General features: G+C 38.8%; 1 protein-coding gene across 9 annotated transcripts in view; it reads left to right on the top strand.

Moving 5' to 3' along the window:
• Window positions 1-25,211, top strand: part of NTRK3 (neurotrophic receptor tyrosine kinase 3) — a 541,580-nt gene that overhangs the window by 218,176 nt on the left and 298,193 nt on the right. For all 9 annotated transcript variants that reach the window (XM_075273267.1, XM_075273266.1, XM_075273265.1 and 6 more), the window contains exon 5: window positions 20,463-20,531. In XM_075273267.1, coding sequence (XP_075129368.1) covers window positions 20,463-20,531 — 69 coding nt within the window. The remainder of the gene's footprint in view (window positions 1-20,462; window positions 20,532-25,211) is intronic.

The following is a 25,211-nucleotide window of genomic DNA, read 5'->3' as shown; positions in this document are numbered from 1 at the left end:
GGCTGCTTTTTCCTGTAACTGGGGCTGATACATTTACATGAATGCAGCCTCCTGTCCATAACTACAGAGCTGATCTGGGTCCTCTAAGTACAGTGTCTGGTCCCCAACGGATCATGTGACTGTCAGGTCCAAGGGGAGTCATGCCATGGCAGCTCCCATAGTTGTGTATACCGTGCTCATTGAGCAATGTGTATGCTGCAATAAGAAAGGCACGTTAATAATCCATTCCTGCCGTCTCTAAAAGGAGCTCTGGCGATGGTAACAGCCGGCTCCTTAGTTGCATGAATTTGTGCAGCTACTTTACACTGCAAGGATATACCGGTACATTCATGCAGAGTTAAGAGCGGACTACCTGGATTTAATTACTCTATCGACTGTTTAAAGGGGTTTAATAATGGGTATCACATATCAGCTGATGAGAACAACTAATCAATGGAAGAGCTGGATGTCAGGACCCTACAGATCTGTTATTCATGGAACACCTTTTAAATGGAGGGTCTATTCCTAAAACTCTCCGGTATAGTAAGGGTTTGTGAGATTCCCACTTACTTTTCCCTGATTTGCCTCATAGAACAATAGATGGGGGTCTGTAATGATATGTATTATGTTAACATAGCAAATATATTCTACTCTCCTGATCTTCATGACCTTCTAAATGATCACCGTTGATCTCATTGGACGCTTTTTGGGTAGACTAACTCATTTGAGCATAATAAGAAAGTGAAATTATCTTTCATTAACAAAAATAATATCGTTGACAGTTGCAGTAGTGTAATAATGGTATGCGTATGGTGGACCTTTCAAGTATCTTGTCCAAAATTTGGAAACGCTAACAAATAAATTAGGGAATTGTATGTCTTGGATGGAGGTAACTTTTGGGGGCCCAATTTTTAATCTGAATATTTTACCTGTAAAGCATGGATGTCGATCATAGAATATAAATATATATTTCTGTCTAATTTAATCATTCAACATCTGTTCAATCACAAATAATCTGAATATGTTGAACACATATAATTAGGTAAATTATACATTATATTTTAAGAGCTGTGCATTAATTTGATTACTTTAATATACCTTCATTTTCTGATTAAACTTCACAACAAGATGTACTGTACTTCTGTACTGTATAATATAAGACATTATTAATTCAGCGCAAGAAAAAAAAAAAATTCTCCTTTTTTAGTATGACTAAGGCGAAGAGAAACATTCTATGAGAAATTAGAAGCCATTTCAGTGTTACTGATTTAATATAAGCCTGAACTGGTTGCTTGTGGGCACAGGAATATGTGCGTCTAATTTTAGCAGCATTAATAGTTCTTGATAATATAGAACCTTAAAGCACTTTGCACATTTTAGAGTTGTTTAGTGCTCGCAGCTTTTCTACCCTTTTGTTGCTGGGCTGTTTGTTATTTTATCACCATTATAAAAATGACTTTTTGCTTTTAGCAACATTGGGTATATAAGTCGTTTCTATTATTTGACTAGAACGGTGTGGATAGTGCATAGATATTGTTATCACTAACGTGCTAACCGCTGCTGATAGCTAGTGACACAGAAGTCATAGATATGCTGAGAACAAAAGTAATTTTATTAGATCATCATAAGAAGCCAAAGGCTACAAAAATAATAAAAGAGGCATTATAGGCAGATGCATCAGTATATGCTGGGTACACCTACTAAGGCCATTTCAGATATATGTGTATCATGTCTGTTGCATTTACATTTTTGCAGACGACATGGGTACCCATTCATTTCAATGTGATAATGTCTTACAAGTTCATCACACCAATGAAACTGTATGGGTCTGTTATTTTTTTGGTGTTCTTCTGGGGTTGGTCCAGGTTCTTAAAGGGGTTGTCTCATCTCAAGGATACTATCTATACTGGCAGCTTATGTAAATTAAAGACTTTTCCTAAATATTTTGCTTTAGAAATGCTGTTTTGTTTGCCTGCTATGTGAACTTATTCCTCCCATTGTCTACACAGGTTTGCTATAACCACAGACCTGTAGGAAAGTGGCGTCACTCACTTACTGCTCTTGCCAGCAGGACAATCGTTTAGCTACTTGCAGTTTGTTGATAAAGCCATGTCTGTTATCTCTCTATGTAAACTTACAGATAACACTGAGTCCATTCATTACAAGCATGTGCATATTATCTTATCTGCATAGCTAATGTGATACCTCACTGTCTTGTTTAGCAAGTTGAAGGGGGGGAGGTTTAGAAATACAGGAAGTGAGAGGAAGAGACAGCAGACAGACTGCTGAAACAGTGAGATGGGAAAACCCCTTTAAATTCCAGTGAAGGGAAATCTTAGTTCTTCAGCATACTAAGATATTTTTTACAATTGCAAAAATACAATTTTGAATGCTTTCCCATTCCTGCTGAACAGTTTGGAGAAGGCCCTTTCTTGTTCCAACAGGACTATGTTCCAGTGCACAAACCAAAGTCCATAAAGCATATTTGGGAGAGTTTGGTGTGGAAAACCTTGGCTGGCCTGCCCAGGGCCCTGACTTCAACCCCACTGAACACTAGTCTGATGAACTAGAACAAAGATTATGAACCAGACCCTGTAGTCCAGCATCGGTTTCTAACCTCACAATTCCTCTTATTTATCTTATTTGTATAGCGTCATCATATTCTGCAGATATTGTCATTCAATGTCCCATACAGAGCTATCAGTATGTCTTTGGAGTGTTTTTGGCAGGATTTGAACCCAGGACTTCAGTGCTGTAGTGCTAACCACTGAGCCACTGTGCTTTTCTGAAAGAATGGACAAAATTTCCGCAAATACACTCCAAAGGCTCCAAGAATGCTTTCTAAGGAAAATGGATGCTATACACTAATGAAGTTATGGCTATGGCTTTAGAATGGGATTCAGCCTTCTCTAACACAATCTATAAAACACTTATTGTTCCCAAAAAAATCTTTTTTATATAGAAAACACAATGAATAATTTTGGTAAGACCTTAACAAACTTGCTCTTCTGTGAACAATGTGGTATCAGCCATAGGACTTTTTGGATATTGGAGTGGGAAAATGATGTAGTTTATAATAATAGATATCCAGACAAGGAAACCTAATTTTACATATGGGTGTGTTAAATATAACAGATCGGGTTATCTATGTAATTATGTAATAGCTTTCTGTTTCCAGTTACTGTATGGTAGTAAATGTTCTGTCATTTTGTTTTAGCATATTATATAGCTTGAGAAGACTCAAAGTTCAGTCTTATATGGTTGGCACAATATTTCTACTTACTTGTGATTGTATTATATATTTCTTTAGTTATTCCTGCATAGACGATCACTGGCGATACAAGGGAAATTGTCTGGGGACATAAAATGGCCCCAGTGTTTATTCTGCAGTAGACTGTGTTTGTTTGTATTCATGCCTTGAATCTGTAATTTGCTCACCAGAACTTCCCCTGATATATGTCTTTTCTCTGTTTAAGGTTTTATGTTGTTCTAGACATTGTAATGATGAAGACTGACCATGGCAAGGTCTGGTGACCTTTCATTACAAGTGTTCCTACATTCACAATAAGTAGAAACTTGAGAATTATTTCTAAAAAAAAAATAAACAAAAATATAGAAATGGGTTAAAAATTACATTTGCAAGAAGAAATCAGAATGTTGTTATCAAGAGAACTTTCCTGTTTGCTTATAGATTGGAACACAGATAAGTTTCTTTTGTTTCCTTAGTGATATTGAAAGACTGAAATTTCCTTGGCTTACTGGAAATTCAATTTTCTCCTTAAATTCCTTGCTTAATATATAAAAAAAATCTATTTAACTCTGTATTTGCGATTGAGAGTCAGGTAAATAAATGAATAATGTTAGGCTACAGTGCTTGCTTTTTTTGGTATGTGACTGATTTTTTTATGGGAATACTTTATTCTGCTTTATTGATAGTCTGGACATGTTGCCATTTGTGTATCACTTGTCTAGCTATTTTTTTTCACTACATAGAATGTCCTAGCCTTTTGCAGATAGGTGATACACCAATAACTTTTACCAAAAAGTCACAGCCGACAGATTACTATGTAATATTTAAGCTGGTCATACACATTAGATAGCCATTAAACTTGAAAGGATTCTCCAAGACTGGATATTGATTTGGTATTGTTAGGGTAGGTAACACTATCCGATTCTTCGGGGTTTGACACCCTGTACCCCATCCATCCACTGGTCTGTGGACAGAGTACAGAGTTGGAAGAAGATGACTCAGCTCCCATTCAAATGAATGGGATGATTAAATTTGATTAGTCTGGCAAATCAGAGACATCATTTTAAAAAATATGGCAAAAGATAAACCCCAGATTGCTCAGAGATTTACTTAGGCTTTCCTTTACTTGGAGCAAAGTTTTCATTCATTGCTCTTATTCTACATCTAAATGTGTAAAAGTTGCACCCCAATCCCAAACCCCCACCCAAATAAACAGCCTTTACCCTCCCTAACTATGCCCCTGGATTGGTAGTCATTTTAAAATTTTGCATTAATCATTCTGCCAAATTTACATCTATGTACCATAACACAATGACCTATTGCAAATGTTAGTGATGTATTCTCCATTTTCCATGCTCATAAATATATACAAATGTATATATAGTAGTATAAGTAGTGGGTGCTATCCCCAGGACACAGACCAAAAACCTCCAATTGTAGTAATGAAAAAAGCAGGCAATACTCCAAATTTTAGTGAGAGCCCAAAAACATGGCTTTTGTTTTTTGCATTTTGGTGAATAAACCATATTTTCACTAACTTTGGAGTGTTGCTTGCTTTTTTTTCATTTCTACAAATGCAAGATCCCAGTTTGTGTCTTGGGCATTGCACCCTACTGTTTTTTACATTGTGTTGCTAGACTGGAAACACAGTGGAGGGTGATAACATAACATAGATGTATGGATGGATGGATGTATGGATAGATAGATAGATAGATAGATAGATAGATAGATAGATAGATAGATAGATAGATAGATGGCAAAGGATCCACCATGGACATTAGGTGAATATCACATTCTACTTAGAATACTATACTCGGCACAAAGGATGCCTAGAAATCTTTCTCGTAGAAGTCAATAAGTCATCCTCAGTCTGTAGGCTCATAGGGCTCATGTAGTTGCAGTGAATCATGTCAACCATAGTCAATGCCATCCCACAATCCTTAACAGAATATAGAATTTAAAAAATCTGTGATGAAAATATAGATCATGGATTCTCTTATCCACCGAACTGAAGTGAATACATCCAAGCTTGGAAAGCACAGACCTTCACAGTGACACATTTGTCTTGCCGCTGCTACCTGATGGATACTTTTGTAAAGCATTCTTGTTTATTTTCTTACAGTCTTCATTGAAATTGTTTCTTACAATTCAAAGCTGAGAAAGAAAAACTACATGTATAGAAAGGGTACAGTTCTTATTGCATCGTAAAATATTCCTACATATTAATGGAAAGGGCCATAAGAATGAATTGTGGACGTTACGCAAGGTGATCCGAGAAAGAATAAAGTGCTGGCTTATGTATCAGTCAGAGTTTTTTCAGTAACAGTTTTTTATGGTTCAGTGAATTCCCTCGCCTCGGTCGCTCATTACCATAATAACTTGGCTATGTCTTCTTCAGACTCTATCATAAAGGATATAAAAGGGTTTGTTATATAGAGTAATAAGGAAAAGAGTTATGTTCTAGAATGACCATTGAAAACACAGCTTACTAACCCATAGGCTTTCACTCTCTTCTATTACTCCTTTTGATTATGAACAATCGTTTGATATTAACATAGCAGTAACTGGCTCAAATGGGAAAATATACTTATGGCATCTTCTGTGAGGTCTAATAATGTGATTTGCCCAGAGGTCACTTTCCGTTCAATTTCCAATGTAGATCTTACCTGGCAGTCAAGAGATGTTTTTATGAAGAATAAAAGTGCACTAAGCGGCTGATGCCTTAGTTTGTGCTATGAACTTTTGTATTGTTATCATTTTACCAATGTCAGCTTCTTACTGTTTGTGCTCGCAGAGTTTCTCCTACAGACCAGTTCTGTTCCTTATGTGATTGTCATAAAACCTTTATAGGGCACGATCAGGCCGGAAAATTGCTGAGTTAAATTTTAAGTTTTCAATCTTTTTCAAAAACTATATATATATATATATATATATATATATATATATATATATATATATATATATATATATATATATATATATATGATATAGGAATCCAATACATTTTTGGTGTAAGTGATTATTTTTATATTTCTGGAAATATAAATAATATATAATTATATTCCATACTTGAGCAAAAATATATTTGTATGATTCTGTCATCTTGTAGCCACTTTGAGCTGTCAGTCAGGTGCAAAAGTCTCCAAAACTAACAATAGGGCTGCCTACTAGTCTTTAATAGGTTGTGGGGAAGTTAGCTTGGTAGAAGCAGTGGTGCGGACCTAAAAAGTCAAGACAGGGATGCAAAATATGCAGCAAGCTGGTTTATTTAGAAAAAAACAGGAAAATAACTAAACCTTGACTTCAGGCACAAAATAAATAAAACAAAATACAGCTTTAACTACGGCAAAAAAAATAAATTAAAACCTGCTCGTCTGAGCCACTAGCTAAACAGAGCTGATAACCTAACTATACGTGTAACTTATTGCCAGCCACACAAACAAAACAGGGGCAATATAGTCTCACCAGACTCAGGGTTTCAAGACAGAACCATACATCTCCTTTCACCTCATGGAACTGCCCTGCAATGCAAGAGCAGCAGCCTTTTCTGGCCCAGTAATGAGTCCAGGATCCATACTTGGGCTGAGGCCTACTCCAGATCCGCCCTGAACCACACATATGTCAGAAACCCAGGACTGATATAGCTGGACTCCAGCACTCTGACAGGATGTAGAATCATATACAGTACTTGGGGACACAGTCAGATGAAGTAATGCAGAGATAATCATCTTTTTATGTATATGCAGTCAGCCTGCAAGAGCATCAGGGGTGGGGCTTGATAATAAAGATTTCCTTACAGACAACTTTGATGCAAGAAGAAGCACTGCAGCTCTCTGTAGGTAAATCTGCCAAGTCAGACCTGCCATCGGTCATGTTATGTAGCTTCTATAGGAGATTGTAGTGGTCAGGGTTTGGGGCATGTACAGAAGTCCCTATCCAGAGACGAGAAGAGGTTTAAGGAAGACATTTGTTCCTATCAACTATTGTACATTATGCATCCTACACTCTCTTACTTCAGGTGTTATTTTTCTTTGTTATCCTATTTTTAGGTATAGATTGCTTCTACGCCCACTCACCATACATGAGTCAAGCTCAAATGCAACAGAAAGTGTAGGAACTAAAGCTTAAGGAATGTTGGATGAACATTTGTTTGATAGACTGCTAATTCTGACCTGTATGCTGACCTGTATGCTGACTTGTATGCTGACCTGTATCCTGACCTGTATGCTGACTTGTATACTGACCTGTATACTGACTTGTATACTGACCTTTATACTCTCCTTGGCTGAATGTACATGTGTTCTGAAGGGCAAAAAGAGAATAATCTGTTGCCATATTCCTCTGATGTCTGAATTAGACCTGTGCAAAGAGATTGAACCTTCTTTCCTCCATCTGTCACAAGACATCAGAAGACAGAAAACCTGACAGAAATCAAAATAGATAGTTGACTGGTAGTGCATACAAAGTAGATAGTTGACTGGTCCCACTAAAATTTCTAAGGTGTATGGCCACCCCTAGAGCACAATTTGAAAATTGCAATATTTCAGGATTTTTTTAATGCATATAATTATATAAAAATAAAATATGTCTAGCATTATAACCTGACTTAAAACAAATCTGTTAGCTGAAAATTTGCAATTAATCTAGAATCAGGATTGCCTCAAAAACTTCATAGATCAGCCTCACCAAGTGTATGGCACATGCTCTGGACAAGGAACGCCAGCAACAAGTTCTTCTGAGAAAAGATGAGGGAACCAGAGCAGAGGATGCCAGTCAATTGGAAGAGAATGACTCTTCTATGTGCAGTTTTCAGTTCAGATCTTCAACAAGAGATTGAGCTCTGTGAAGATCAGCAATGCCCCCATTGCACTTACAACTTTTTAACAGATTCTTTGTATAATAGGTCATTTTCCTACCATACATGTACTTAAAGGGGTTTTCCCACCTCAGTATCTGAGCAGTTTGGCCAAGGTCTTTTCATATCACTTCCTGCATTTCTCCTCCCTCTCCCTTCCTCTTGCTAAATGGAGAATTTGCACAATACTTATACATGTCAGATAATATGCACATGTTTGTACAGAATGGACTCAGTGTTATCTGTGAGTTTACATAGAGAGAGAGATAACAGACTCAGCTTTAACAGCAACCTGCAATTTGTTGAACCATTGTCCTGCCGACAAGAGCAGTGAGTGAGTGACGTCACTTGTCCTAACTCACAGGTCCGTTATAGCAACGCTGTTTAAACAATGGGAGGAATAAGGTCACATAGCAGGTAAACAAAGCAGAATTTCTAAAGCAATATATTTAGGAAAAGTCTTCAATTTACATAAGCTACCAGTATAGATAGGATCCTTGAGATGGGACAACCCCTTTAAATAATCGTTCTCTCTTTTTCCTCCTATGCTGCATGTGAAATCTCTTTATCCCAGCAGTTCTCCTGTCTGTATATCACACTGCCCAACAGCTTGTCAGGTTTCCTGACAGTTTTAAATGGCATCTGTTTTTTTGGCATTGCACACACCATAGCTTTACCCAGCCTTGGCTCTACATGATGCCGACACTGCCAGGCATTAACAAACCAAGCCAAAGCATTTTTAATACAACAGCTTTAATTTATTTGAAGACGCTGATAATTTTTTTCTGTGTCAAAAGAAACTTTCACATTGTCATGCAAAAGAACTGCAATGTGATTTAGTCTGCTTGAGAAGATCTTGTGTGTATTTTATGACCGAACAGTAGATGTTCTGGATGTACTAATCTGTATGGATCATTTATCAGCAGCAACCGTTGTATTCTGTGACTTATGGACTTTTCAGCTCTTCATGTTTTGTATTATGCTGGAATTCATGGATTTACACCTTCTTCTTCCAAAAGTGGCACTTTAAATCTGTAGCAGATGTGCCGAGCTAAGTAGGACAGCTTACAAAATGTTCTTTTAGCCTCAGGTTGCTTTACTTACTTATTTGCTATTGATATCATTGCATGGAGAGATAACCCCGTCTATGACTATATGGCATTTTTCTCCAGTTTTATATAGTGCTGTTGGTATAGAGTAGTACCGCTACAATATAACTCTTTGAACTGGCTACCTAATATTGTATTGAAAATGGCCTGTGGAGGGATGGCACTTTTAAAAAAAAATGACCAATGTACATAGTAGATAATGAAAAAGAAATCTCTCACAGTAAATCATTCTAAATAAAGGGGTGGTCTTTGTCAACAATGGGATCTTTTTGGGAGAATTCACTACACATTTCTTGGCTACAAAGTAGAGTGATAGTGAACCTTTTTGAGAAGCTTCTTGCAAAACATATGTCAACTACTTTACTGTCAATGATTTTAGGGTTACATTGTCACCCCTTTAGGTTACTACTATCAACTTATTTCCTTTAAGATTGGCTCTTTGCATTACAAACTTGAATTTCTGGGATGTGAACGATAGTATTAGTTGCCAGCCACATTTATCTTCCATTGATTCATTCAGATGGTTCATCTGTCTCGTTCCCTCGGCTCTCCATAGAACTCCATCACAATGAGATAAATCTATAATTTCTCTCACTGGGTAAAATCAACCTTATTGAAGCCATAGCTGTAGAGAATAACTAGGGCTTGCTTAAAGGGGTGCAGAGTAGAGGTAGAAATCATACACTGGTTCTTGTGTCTGACGCATTAAATCCTTCACTGCCGCATAAGAAGGCAACACTATTATACTAATACAAATGGCATTGGGTACTTGTGAGACACTGTGATGGTTTTTACTCTGGGACACAAGTTCTTCTGACATCTAAACACCCTGGCTACATCAGAGTGGATTTTATGCTCCTGGTACCCAGCACCCAGGGACACAATTTTGATAAATACTATGTACAAGGAAACCAAGGCATCAGATTCAACTAATCTTGATTCTTTCTGTTACAATATCTAACTTGCATTTCTACCTTAATAATAGTAGTGAATACAAATGTTATGCTTTGGCCATACAAGGCTTTCCTCAAACCTGAACCTTTAGTATATACATTTGGCATATCCTATATTTAATATCTAGAGGAAAAGCCATTTTCTAAGTTTTTCCTGACACATATGACTTCCTATATGTGAAAACAAATACCATACACACATTGGTGGAAAGCATTATCTCTTCTAAGATTGGGCATGTCTAATCCTATTTCTGAACCATTACAATCCTAGGGGGTTATTGTACCTTCACTGTATGATATCTGTCTTGTCTCAAATTACTGTGAACTCCAGCTCCTCCTGAAAGAGTCTGAACCAATAAGAGATTTTGTGACAGTATTAGCGCCGGTCCACTCAATCTATGTTTTCACGCCAAATATCTTGTTTGAACCAAGAACAGCAGGATATGGAACACATATATTAGTCCTTTTTATGTGACCTAAATTGTTACCTTAGATCCTTCACAATTCCTCTCTCCTAGCTTTCTAAAGACGATATTCCATGGTTGGAATCTGACAACAATACTCTTTTTATTAACCTTAGTTGTTCAAGCAACTTTTTCATTGTACCACAAAGTTCTCACCATGGTTCTCTCTATGATATTCTTCTCTAATATATAAAAAAAGATGACATACTCAGTGAACCATTATATATCGCTATATGAGACAGTGTTGGCGTGGTAGTAGTTTACTTATCCATGGTTAAGTGCAGGGGGGTAACTTGAGAGGGTTCAGAAGGTGCAGTCAGGAGCCTTAGGGGGACCATAAGCACTGGCATTAGTATTGAGATTGCAGCTTCCATATGGCCCATAAGCCAAGGAGACCCACAGATTACCCTAACTACACTAAGGTGGATTAAACTCCTTAACCATAACCATAACCATCAATAATTCACTGTAAGGATGAGGTAGGAGGCACCGGACAAAAGATTGCACCCTGGCCCACAAGACTTTAGTTACGCCACTGGTCAGGTGACCTTTTTAGCATTATAGGACATCCAGGCCACAGTGAAAAAAATGACAATTTTGTACAAAAACATTTTTTTTTTTCCTTTTAAGTAGCTATTTACTAAAACGCTATATGGGTCATAAGCTGTTTATGTGCTAGAGGGATGTACTTTGTGAAATAACACTTGCTTTCATGGTAATGCACTCTAGAAGGCTTTTATTCAAAAGAGTCCAATGTTTGCATCATTCTGCAGATAACCGCTCTGCTTCCATTAATACATGATAGGATGATGGCTGCTTTTGTGTTGTGTTTGTGCAGTTCATTTAATTGTATTTTTAATTGAAAGGATCTACTTTCCAGAAAGTCATTTAAAAGACAACAACCCCATTTTCTTGGGTTAAAAAAAAAAAAAAAAGTATTTCAATGTAAATAAATCTTTAAACAGGAATTTTAGTCGGCTGGCATCACTAGTATAGTCTTACTGTAGTAACAAATCTGGTTTGGTACATGATACAAGTAAATGGACAGCACAGAAGCTGTAAGAATACTATAGATACCATTCTTACAACTATTGATCAGTGCTGCGGCATACAATGTACCGTGTTACATTTAACTTAACACTTATTAACACATTAACTATACTATGGTACAGACCTTAAAGAAAACCTTTCACCAGCTCAGACTCTTTACATCTTTCAATGGCTGCTGCTCCATTAATTCTGACACAATTGGATTTTTTTCTCTAGTTGAAAGATCCGCCTTAAGCTCAACCTTTTCAATGGTTTTTGTTGCATTTCCTAAAAACGATATCACATAACATTGAGCTATTAGTGGTAAATTAATGTTTGCTACATCTGTAACTATTAAGAGATGTGTCCTTTACCTTTCCCTTGGCACAGTATATTATGAGAGGTGCGAGGTGATCAGCTTTGAAAAAAGACAATAATGCTAGGATATCATTTATTTTACATATAGACACCCATTGGTTAGGGTGCCGAGTAGAAGCCTGTAGAGGATTTTGTTAACATGCTGCTGAGAAACTGAAGTCCTAAGTTCATCTAAAGCTAAAGGGGTTTACTGAACTTCATCTATTGATAACCTTAGGTATGATCAACAAGAGTCTGCCACCTAGGACTCCCACTGATCAGCTGTATGAAGTGGTAGCCGCTGCACAAGCTATGTAACATTGCCTTCATTGGTCAAATGGCCTGTTTGCTTCTCAGTTCCATTCAAGTGAAATGTACGGTGCTCTGCTTGGTTTTCTGTGCAGAGTTTGCAGCACCAAGATCTCTTCGGATCCCTTTGAGTTGATGACCTAATATAAGTCATCAATTGATAAGCCAGAAAAAAACCTTTAAGGCTAAGGCTGGGTCCCCATAGGCTGGAAATACCACAATTTGCCCCAGCAGAAAGACCACAGGAAAAATTACAGTATCTTGCAAAGTGGATGGGATTCATGAAAATCCCATGCCCACTTTACATTTCAAACCGCAGCACGGACACGCTGCGATTTCCAAACCCAGTGTGGTTTTGGAAATCGCAGCATGTCAGTTATATCTATGGAAACGCCAGAAGCTTTTCTGTAAATATAATGGTAACAGAAAGTCCACAGTGAACTTTCTGTTAAAAGCGCCGTGGGAAGAACCGTGATGTGCTCCCGCTGTGGTTGTTCCCGCAGCACTTTAGTGCTGTGTATCATCCCTTGAGGCCTTAGCCTAAGGCTCCATTTTGCAGAAAAGCTACTTTTTTGATGCAGATTGTTTTATTTATTTTTTTTTTAAGCTAAAGCCAGCAGCGGATTGAGCAGATGGAAGAACTATAAATACGTTCTATATATTTCCATTTTCCGCTAAAGCCACTCTTGGCTTTGGATTAAAAAAAAAACCTGAATCTGAAAATCTGAAAAAGAAAAAAAAAAAATAATTTATGCAATGTGGAGTCTTATCCCAAAGGTGAACACATCTGTATGTCAATACGTTGAAGTCTAAAGTCTAGCTGTGGGTTTAAGATTACATGTACCTGGGAATCACTCCATTCGGGTAAATCTTATCTGCTTATTTTTCGTCCACTGTCTTGGCTGTTTTTCAGTTCTCCTCTGTTAAAAGCAGAACTGTGATTTGTGACTTCAGCTTAGCTCCATTGTCTAGACAGAGTCTGAGGTAATGTGAAATAAATGGTTTCATCTTTGTCGTAGGAAGCGTCTTTGTTACTTTTTCTACTGCGGCTCTGCTTGTTCAGATTGGCTGCTGTGTACAAGCAAAAGCCCAGCTAGCGGTCTGTACATGGAGTGCTGTTTTCATTTTCAGCAAAGATGGAATGAAATCACCCAATATTAAGTCATTGTCTTCCAATCACTGAAGCAGGCAACCATGTTGTGATTCTGAGGATCAGGTGGTTCCTATTTGTTTTGACCAAATTATTTAGAGAAATTGGATTTTTATCAAGTCACTAAGTTCTTTGACTAAAAGGAAGGATTTCCTATGTAGGGCTGACATAAATGTGTTATTTATCCGCTGCTAATTTCCGGTTGCAGGAAATAAACAGTGAATTTCCTAAATTTCCACACAAAAAAAACTGTACAAAGTGGGATATTTCATGTTAGAACTTAAAGGGTAGTCACAGCAGAAATCTGCCACTGCTGTCAACCTGTGCATTACAAGGTGTCAGAGCCAAGGTGAACCCGCACGGAAAACCTGCTCTGGCTTAAAACATCTGCTCTGCGAATCAAACTGCTCAGTGGGATTTTCTTTGCGGTTTTCTAATTGCCTAAATCTTATTCAATTTGCTTCTACTGTACAACACAGCGGATTAGCCACGGGCAAGTCTGCTGTGGATAATCCAATGCCATTCCATCCTATGTAGACCCAGTCTAAGGTTGGAATAGGGTGTGAGTTTCTTGAGCCAAACATATGCGTGAATCCAAAAAATAGGACACCCATGTTTGCATCATAAAAGGGCACCAAAAGTTGCAATTCTCACCTTCAAATATTCTACGAATGTTTGATAGTTAACTCAAAATCCATGACATCTATGTTAAATGGGTCAAAATTTCAATACTGCCCCCCCCCCCCCCGATACATCTTTTATATGTATAACAATTGTCTGCTTGTGTTTGTTCTGTATTTGTTCTAGAATTAGAAATAAATATCTTAAATTAGCGTATCGTGAAACCCTTTACCTAATACATTTCAGTATTACTTCCCATCAATCTAGTTTTATGCTAAATTATGCAAAATGGTCAGTTTTATAATTACAGCAAAAGAGAACAAATTCATCTCAATTAGTTAATACTTCAGGGTATTCTGCTCTGTCAGGTATTGCTTCAATAGCAGGACATTGTATTCCTTATTTATTACTTCCAGCTACCAAGCAAAGTGTTGCCAGTCAGTTTTATCCTTCAAGGTCAAAGACAGTCATAGTGCGGATACATATATAGGGTATTATTCAGTGTACACATGTCACAAGATAGTCGGATTTGCAAGACAATATAGTTTTGTGACATTATATCACAAAGTAATATCCTATATGATGTCAATCTATCTATTTTTGTGAATTACTGTCTTTCAAAAGTTTTTGCTAGCCATGATATTACATTGGATTCTTGAAACGTATTGTTTTCTTGAAAGACATTGAAACAAATGCTATACTATGGATTCATTTTATCTGCATTGGATGTCTACTAGTTTTCAGACTGCTGCTATTAGTTGAAACTTGTCTATTAAGGTGAATACAAGCAATGAACTTTCATGATTTCATGTATTGAGCATAAGGTTGGCAGTCCATTATTCTCTTCAAAACCCCTAGAAAGAAACTGGTGCCTGTTTCTGAGACTCTGCTTTTTGGTTAAAAAATGTAATACATCTCTGTTCCTCAGAAATTCATTGTAACTAAGGGGGAGTTCACATTACCACCGCTGTTCGCCCAGGGTTTCCATCCTATACCCCGGGGAAACTGGACAGGGGACGGCGTGCCGGCAGTCAGCTTTAAAACCCATTCATTTGAATGGATTTTTTAAGCAAACTGCTGGTGTCCGTATGCAACCTCTCCACAGTGAAACGTTTTTGTTTTGTTTATTTGCATGTACACAAAGTTGTCCATGCAAAAAAAAAAAAAAAGTTTCCGGGTGGAGAGGCTGCATACAGACACTGGCGTTTTGCTTTAAAGCTGACCACCGGCAAGCTGTCCCCTGTCCAGTTTCTCCAGAATTAGGAAGGAAACCCCTGGGCGGACAGCGGCGATAGTGTGAACGCCCCCCCAAAATGGTGACTGAAATGAACAGTAATGTGTGCTACTGCTAACTAATATAAGTGAATTAGTTTGCTTTCAGGAAACCATATTTGTGCTATATACTGTAAGTTAGGACTTCATTAGGGAATGTCAGTACCAGATTGTATAAACCCCTCAAAATTATATATATAATAAAACTATTAATAACATGTTGGCATTGATGGCAATTGGACACTGGACCCTACAACACCCCATAGATATGTGGGATGATTTACCAAGACCATGCCAGTCCCTGCCAGAGTTTCTACCTAATTTATATCAAGATTCACTCTTCATCGTAAATTAGGCGCATCCTCTGGGTCTGTGCGCAGAAAGAGAAATCTATTTCACCTTCTTGATGGCATCAAGGTTATAAAAATACATTACAATTGTTTGTAAATCTGATGAGGCTGATGTCCTGCGCCCACACTGCCACAACCCTTTTGAAAAAAAAGTGACAATAGGGGTGCAAAATGCAAACAATTTTCATCAAAAATTTTCCAATGTGCAACAAACTTTGTAACTTTCTTCTAGCCCCATTATGTCTTGACTTATATCTTTCTCCTAAAGACTTGAGATCCCCATGCTGTTACTTGATACCAATTACTTGAAGCCTCACATGGAACCTGTGGCTAAACATTCCATAATAATGAAAAAAAAAAAAAAAAAAACTTTACAGGGTAACACTGTGGCTCAGTGGTTAGCACTGCAGCCTTGCAGCGCTGGAGTCCTGGTTTCGAATCCTGCCAGGAACAACATCTGCAAGGAGTTTGTATGTTCTCCCCGTGTTTGCGTGGATTTCCTCCCATTCTACAAAGACATACTGATAGGGAAAATAAAAACTTTACAAACGATCCAATAAATGTTTGAAATATAAAAACAGACCGATAGCGTTATCGAGCATAAACACATTATCATACCATTACTCGTTACTGTTAATTTTTGACAAAGCATACCCTCCTTTATCCTCCTCCTTTTCATATCACTGAAGTAGCTACTGTATCTCATTTCTTATGTATGACCCCCCATAGTGGGCATCTTGCTAAGATAAGATCTGAAATTCTGCTTTAGTCATTGCAGAGTTTGCAATTTGTCAAATTAAATCAGCATTTCCTGTCCGCTTCCATTAGGATATTTTCATATGTGTTGCGAGGTCTTTCACAGCTCTATATTCATTGCAAGGAGCAGGTTTCAGATCCTCAGGAGGAGTTGTTAATATCAAAGAAGTTACATAAACTCCTGTCACATTTTTAGCAGTGTTCTTTTTCCCAGTGCTATAGCAAATGGATAGCAGATACTATATATATCATTTTATGGAGAAACAGTGCCAAGAGGCTCAATAAATATTACAGGCCTCGGTAAACTTTAGATTTCTGACTTTGCTGCAGCACTCTCCCTGATTTTGTTACTTTGTATTAGAGAGTCTATTATTACCATTTTTCCATAGATTCTACATCATGGTTTGTAGATCAGATTAAAGGGATTGTACACAGTCTATGATTAGAATCATAGTACATAAAGGGAGCAGTTTTGTGGTTAAAAACCACTTCCTTGCTGAACTTGTAGAGCCTATAGGGTAATAATAACTATATACAGTTGAGGCCCATGGGGCATGATAATATAATTAACATGGCAACCCCCTCTGCTGATCTCCTGGCACAGCCCAGTCCCTGTTTTTTGTCTAGTGGAGGTGAGTAGACATGTTAGTTATTTTATCATGATCTGATGACCTCAAATATATATGAATAACATTAACCCTACAAGTGTCAATAATCTCCACCATCTGGATTACATTACTCTTTTGAGCCGCAGTTATGGAGGGTGGCCGATCCTTATATATCTGTTAGGATACCAGAAGCAGTTCAGAGCCAAAGTGAGAACCAGTACTAGATACACCAATTTAAATGGTTAACACAGCGCTGTGTGTCCAACACCCCCCTAGCTACACCAATTCCAATGCCACAATGGTGTTCACCAGAGCCCCAAATAGTGGGGGTTGACTTGGCTGTACTGCTGGGCAGAGCGTTGCTGGTTGGGAAATGTCAAACACGCAGTGCACCACAAATCACGGTAAACCAGACACTGAGATCTCTTACCAGCAGGTGTTTTAGGCTGCAGTATAGGTCCAAGGATCCAGAAGGCTGAGGCGGGTGGTCAGCAGGTGGAAGCAGAGAGTAAAGCGTAGTCATACAATCCGGGTCATCAAAAAGATTACAGTGGGAAATCCAAAGGAACGTCGGGCAGGTAACAGGAGCGGTATAGCAGTACAAAATGTTGCTCAGGAAGCAGAGGTCTAGAGGCAAGGTCATAAACAGGAGTAAGGCACAATACAAAATCAGAAGGCAAAGGCAAGGTCAGGCAAGGGGTCAGAAACACAGGCAAAAAGATAACTAGAGAACACTTACTACCAGGACAAGAAGTAGAACTGAATAGCAAGTGGTGGTCTGGAGCCAGAGCCCTCTTTAAATAGGCTCCGGTCCACCGCTAAGCTGAAACCAGAAAGTCCCCCGTCCGACTTGGGAGGAGACCGGTAACCCCTGCACATGACCCCAGAGGTTCTGGCCTGCCTCCCGAGACCTGGCAGTAGGGACTCGGGACTGTGGCAAGGAGAGGGGGCCAGCAGCCTCTGCACAGCGCTGTGGAGACTCCGACCTTAACCGAAACGATATGAAATCCTTGATACACCGCTGACTAGGATAGTCACTCACGGATTGGCTGTTGCGACCAACCCTTCTGCACAATGGATAGAGCTGGAAGCAGACCTGTACTCTTGATTTGGGGGACTATGGATACTTCTTCTCAGTTCCTATTCAAGTAACTGTTTTCCAGTAGTGTGCGGCATGAAAATTTTACAATGTATGGAGCTGTGTCATTCTGGTTGTGTCCACTGTACAAACTTGGTGGCCACAGCAGATAATTAGTGAGGGCTCCAGGTGTTGGTCATGGCTACCATTGACTTTACCCTACATGTTGCTTTGCCGTATATCAGGGCTGAGAAGTTGATATCGTTTGTAATGTTTTATACATTTTTACGCTATATAGTTGTGAAAATTTATCGAACATAGAGGACTTCAAACACAACCCATTTTTCCAGAGATAAAATTGTTTTGACTTTTCAATCCTCAAAAACCCCCATTTGAATGGGATGATTGATGTACTTTAACGGAAATTGGGAATATGTTTTGGACGTGACTTGAAGCATGTAATTGGAAGTTTTTGCAAAGAATATTTAGCAAAATTCAGCAACGCGCTTTTGTGTTGTACCCTTTAGAAGCTGTAGTTATTCTAGCATTGATCTAGGGAATGCAGAAATACTTTGCAAGATAAATGAAGGCGCAAAGGAAATCAGCCGTTCAGGAATTGTTTAATTTAAAGTTAGAAGGAAATTCTTTTGGCTTGGAGTTCTTTATCTGTATTTAAGTTTAGGAATGCTGAAGCTATCATTGATCTGGTAGAGATATCATCAGGTTACATTGTAGCTTTCTCCTAACATTTTGTTCTTGTCTCCCTTATACAGTGGTTTCTTCTTTGCATCTGTGAGCCGCATGCAGGTACATTCATCTGCATGTAGCTGTTGGCGATGCATCTGTCACTAGATCAGTGCCAGGATTATGAATGGTGCCTCTGTGCACTCATCTCTTTGCAGTAAAGAGTTTTCATAATTAATAATGGACTATAATGAAATGTGGCTAATAGAACTGGAAATTTTTAACAGACTGGAAAATCAGTTCTATAGATACCATCAGCTCCCTTTTACATTCTTGGACAGAGACTGTTACTCAATACTTGTTTTGTATCAGTTTCCTTCCTTGGATTAAATGGAACGACCTCAGAAGAATGAGAATAATTGTTTAGCAGAGTTTCTACATGTTCATTAAGATATGGATCTAAATGAAATACAATCAAACAGAGGACAAGCTCCAGGGAAGTCTCTTGAATTTTTGGTTAGATTATTTTAGGGTAAAGCACAAATATGCATAGATATTAGCAAGTTAATTAACTAGAAATCTGCATTTAAATGGCACTAATTTCAAAGAAATCCCAATCTTTCTGTTCTAACTACAATAAATTTACCCAATATTGACCCATTATCAAATGTCTGGAGGTCTTTATCTAATATAGGTCTTATAATATAGGTATATTACATATACCATATAAATATATAAATGAGCCTCTGTCAGACATCTATAGCAGTGGCCTATCCCCAGTGATAGTGAGGGTAGATTCATACATAGGACTCTGCCATGGATTTGGGGATTCCCTGCTGATTAGACCCATTTGTCTGAGCCTGATCGGCAGCAGAAAGCTACAACAAAGCCGCTGCCACTGCAGGTAAGGGTGGGTTCACACCAGCACCTGGTCTCCGCTTTGCGAGTTTCCATCTTCTACCCGAGAAACTGGACAGGAGACGGAAACCTGGCAGTCAGTTTTTAAACCCATTCACTTGAATGGGTTTGCAAAGTGTCCACCTGTCAGTGTCTTGTGCCTCTCCATGGCGAAATAGTTTTTCTTTAACCGTACACTGCATATCCGAATTTGTGTCCAGTTAAAAAGAAACTGTTTCGCCACGGAGAGGCACAAGATGCTCACAGGCGGACACTTTCCAAACCCATTCAAGGGTTTGACAACTGACTGCCGGGTTTCCGTCTCCTGTCCAGTTTCTTGGGCAGAAGAAGGAAACCCACCGGATTGCCTAATGCGGAGAATGGGTTCTGGTGTGAACTACCCTAATGGGCATCCCACAGCCAAATATGGTGGTGGAAAATGTAGAAGAATTTACCTAAAAGATAAAGATGAGCGAATACTATTCAAAATGGTAGTTTCGAATAGCACGCTCCCATAGGAATGAATGGACACTTAACCCCCTGCGCACTGGCAACTCCTTTCATTCCTATGGGAGCATGCTATTCGAAATGGTATAGTACTCGCTCATCTCTAATAATAATTATGTTAAAGCCCAGCATGCTCTTTCTACTGACAAATGTGGTTGGGAAGATTTGAAACACTAATAAACATTTAAAAAATTATTACTATATTTATAAGCTTGTTTCCTGTTTTTTTTCTAGAAATCTGTCTGGAAATCGATTGACAACATTGTCTTGGCAGCTTTTTCAACATCTGGAGCTTAGCAAATTGTAAGTATATCTGTTTCAGTTTCCATTTTTTTCAGCTCATTTCTTGTGATATCAAAATGTTTGGGAACTAATAATAAACCTGTTAATTAAACCAGTAATAGAATATTACAATCTGTGGGTTGTACATTGGAAATGGGCATAGTCATCCTTTAAGCACTTATCTTATTAAGAGAATCCCTTTTTATGTAGAAGCTGCCCCAGAAAAAAAGCATAAATGGGTTAAGTCAATACTGTAATGGTTTCCTAAAATGTACAGACACATTGCTTGTAATAAGTACCGATCAACTATGTTCTATGTCTTACGTTTTAATTTTTAGGAGTTAATAGTACATATGATTATTCATGTCACCCCATTCCCTTCTTCTTGTCCGGCTGTTTTTATCATATTCGCATTTCCTCTGTAGAGCAATGACAACAACCTCAATGCTTCAGAGGTCACTTACATGTTCACAAAAGTTGTAATATCTCATAACTAGAGATGAGCAAACAGTAAAATATTCGATATTCGTTTTGAATAGCCCCTCAATATTCGACTATTCGAACAAATATCAAACCCCATTATAGTCTATGGGGAAAAAATGCTCGTTTCAGGGGATCCCATTCTTTGACTCAGGAGAGTCACCAAGTCCACTATCACACCCCAGGAAATGATGCTAACACCCTGGAATGAAACTAGGACAGCAGGGGAAGCATGTCTGGGGGCATCTAACATGCCCAAGTTACTGTATTACGTCAGGATCCCTGTCAGCTTGCGATATGCGGGAGCTGACTTTTTCTCATAGGAATGCATTGACCAGCGTTGATTAGCCGAATGCCATACAGAGTACAGCATTCAGCCAATCAACGCTGGTTCTGCCGGAGGCTTGTCCGTGAGGAGGAGTCGTCTAAGATTGGACCAGAATGGAGACTGCTGTAGACCGATCTTAGACTCCGCCTCCTCCAGCAGAACCAGCGTTGATTGGCCAAATGCTGTACTCTGTATGGCATTTGGCCAATCAACGCTGGTCAATGCATTCCTATGCCGAGATGTAGCAGAGTTGTGGCAGAGTTTCCTATAGGAAAAAGTCAGCTCGCGCATATCGCAAGCTGACAGGGATCCCGACCAGATAGAGCCCCAAAGAGCTGGGTGAGTAACATTCCCACCTAAATAAAGGTAATCCCTAGCTAACCCTGCCAGTACATCTATCCCTGTCTCACAGTTACATAGTTCACAGTCTCAAATTAACCGAATGTTAAATCCACCATTCGTATAAATTGGAGGTCACCTGATTTAGCCAGCCAATTACTTTTTCTGATTTTTTTTCGATGCCTCAGTTGTCGTAGTTCCTGTCCCACCTCCCCTGTGCAGTTATTGGTGCAAAAAAAGTGCCAGGGAAGGTGGGAGGGGATACAAATTTTTTGTGCATTTGCCTCATGGTATTTGATTGGAATCGAATACCTCGAACGGCCTGATATTCGATCGAACAGTGTTCGCTCATCTCTACTCATAACTGATTAAGGTGACACTAATCTATCTATCTATCTATCTATCTATCTATCTATCTATCTATCTGTTGGCTGGGTTCAATGCTGGGTCCTGGTGATAGACTCCCGTTAAGTATCTTTATTGGCAATGTATTACCATTTCTTCCTGATGTTCTATTGGAAAAAAAATGAAATGAACTACATTGAACCTTAAAAAAGAGAACTAGTAGCATAAAAGTAAAATAAGATGAACATTTCAGAATGAAGGTTTTTTTTTCCTTAGGAATGATAATTTCTCAAATATTTCAACTCCTAAAAGCTATGCCAAAGTAAAAGAAAATAATGCTTTCAATAATGTTGGCATCAGACTTCATAGTTGGGGGCACTTTCAAAAATAGTTGATCCCATTAACTTTAATAGTCTGTTGCTTAGCAGTGCGTTTTCAGCCAATTTGTCACTGAGCCATTTAAGCACCTGCAATTTTAGAGATCCCCTGAGAAAACTCCTATAACCTCCTTAAGATATAAAGACCTCTTTGACAGGAAAATAAAGGCTTCTGAATGCAGAGCTCTGAATTATTGATAAAGTGTTGAACACTTATTTCAAAGAATAATTGGATGTTAAATCAATTCTATATTTCACAAGCGGATATTGAGTTTTCAGACTTTGTTGAGCAACACATGAGATAAGAAAAAGTAGTCAAAGTGCCTTCTTGGATTACTAACCCAATCATCATTGATCTATCTGTCGATTAAATATGGCAGATGTGCACACTGTATACTGTAGACTTTACTGTTTAATGGAGATTGGTGGAATCCCAACAACTTCAGGCACGCTCATAAATTACATTTATTAAAGCTGGATAGTCAAAATGTTTGAAGCACAACCAATGTTGTGCCAAAAGATGCAACTTTTTAGTTTTTGTGCCTCTATGTTACTTTCCTAAAAAGGTTAGTCTTAGTAGGAATGGCAGAACCTTTGAGGTCGGACAGATTTATTATAATTAATGCCAAAAATTGTTGTAAATTATAGCTCAAATCTACACCATGTTGTGGTGGTGTAGTTTTAAGTTCTGGCACATGGAGGGCAGAAGATGGGCCTAATTTAATAAGGTCAAAATATACATGTTAACTAGAGTTGAGCGAATAGTACTCGATCGAGTAGGTATTCGATCGAATACTACGGTATTCGAAATACTCGTACTCCATCGAGTACCACTCGCTATTCGAATGGAAAAGTTCGATGCAGAACCAGCATTGATTGGCCGAATGCTATACAGTCGGCCAATCAACGCTGGTTCTTCTCCTACCTTTAGAAGTCTTGTCCGTGCAGCTTCCACGCGGCGTCTTACAGCTTTGAATTCACTCTGCTAGGCATCGGGCCTGGGCATAGCCGACTGCGCATGCCCGCACTACAAGCGGACAGTCGGTTCTGCCCAGGCCTGATGCCTGGCAGAGTGAATTCAGAGCTGGAAGATGCCGCGGGGACGCTGCAAGGAGAAGACTTCTCAGAGGATCCAGCCCGACCCTCACTCGTGGACTTGGTAAGTATAATTTGATCGAATGTTGCCTACCCCTGAAACGAGCATTTTCCCCCCATAGACTATAATAGGGTTCGATATTTGATTCAAGTAGTCGAATATTGAGGGGCTACTCGAAACGAATATCGAACCTCGAACATTTTACTGTTCGCTCATCTCTAATGTTAACCCATCTTTCTGCAGCAGGATAAATTGTCATCGTGCAATGTCTTATAAAAGTCAACAAAAGTTAATGAAAGAAAATCAAAATGAGCCAAATCCATGAGGATCACTAGAGGTGCCCGACAAACTCCATTGACTTATAATGAAGCCCGTTGGGCTCCATCACAATATGCAACATTTTAAAGGAACATGCTGCAAACATAGTACAGTGCTATATAGTGAAGTCCACTACTGGAGCCTGCATGGGTTGACCTTGCAGGCACTTGGAAGTATCTCTGAATTCAGGAACAAAATGGGTTCAGATCCCTTTTCCTAAAGGTATCCATAAACTTAAATGGCTTAACCAGGTTGTAGGACATTATGGCCTATCCTTTCAGTGCATTCTATGCACAATATAGGCCAATAGCGCCAGTCCCTTTATAGTGGCGATGTGCAAGTACTGCAGCTCATCACCCATTGAGGTCAATGAAAACTGATCTACACTACCGGTGGCTGACCACTATACATAGCGGAATAGCTGGCATTAAAACAAGCATCCTATAAACTAGAGGTGATGGATAACTTATAAAGTAAGGAGTCATAGTACAACTGAGCTCCATTAATTCTGCAACAGCTGTTCTATATATTCTGCTATGTAATGTAGCACATTTGCATCTGCATGCATAAGGCACTCCATCATTAGGCGAGTCCATGCTAATCTGAAATTCAGACTACGTCTTAGTGCTCGAGTGCCAGGCTGCTAGGTAGAAATATATGCTGTTTTGCTGTTTGTCTGCAAAAACACGGCACTGATTTATTATTTCTTGCTAATGCTCCAAAATATGACACAAAAGCTGATAAGTAGAACATCACTTTATCACCTAAAATCAATACTAAGTGTTGTTATGCAAAAATAACAAACACAGAATCAATGGTGCTACAGAGCAACCTCACAGCCTTAATCAATATGACCTCTACAGTATGGGAGGAAGATGAGCGAAATCCGCTCCTCAGACTGAGCAGCGCTGATTCTTCATTACATACCGTAAACACAGCAGCAACTCCCCTGGTGTTCTCAGTGGGAAAAATGCTACCTATAATGACAGAAGAAAAACACCTAAGGAAGAGGCATTGCTGCCGCACACATAAGAAGAGACAAGGAAAGCCCAGAAGTAGCAGAGCTGACAAAGCTACTTTTTAAAAACAACAAGATGTCTCCAAGAACTAACAAAGTCTATCATGATTTCGCAGCTTCAAATAAGCTGACCTAGTTGACCTTGTAGAGGAAGGCTCCGGGGACTGTGTTCGTAGTAAATGTTGTACTCTGAAGGCAAAACATGACAGAGGGAAAGATCTGAATGAAGCCGTGCCGCACGCTAGGGTAGCTCCTCTTACACTTCTTACACTACTGCACACCTCCACTATTTATGTCTTTTGTTAACATGAAGGTGAACCATAGACTGAAATATACTGTGGACTATTATCAAGAGATACTATTACATTCAAGCAGAATATAGTTTAGGTTCTCAGCAAAC

This window comes from Leptodactylus fuscus, chromosome 5 (assembly GCF_031893055.1).
Source record: "Leptodactylus fuscus isolate aLepFus1 chromosome 5, aLepFus1.hap2, whole genome shotgun sequence".
NCBI classification, from domain to species: Eukaryota; Metazoa; Chordata; class Amphibia; order Anura; family Leptodactylidae; genus Leptodactylus; species Leptodactylus fuscus.
The sequence above is the reverse complement of the archived record's forward strand: the minus strand, read 5'-3'. Positions and strand labels throughout refer to the sequence as shown.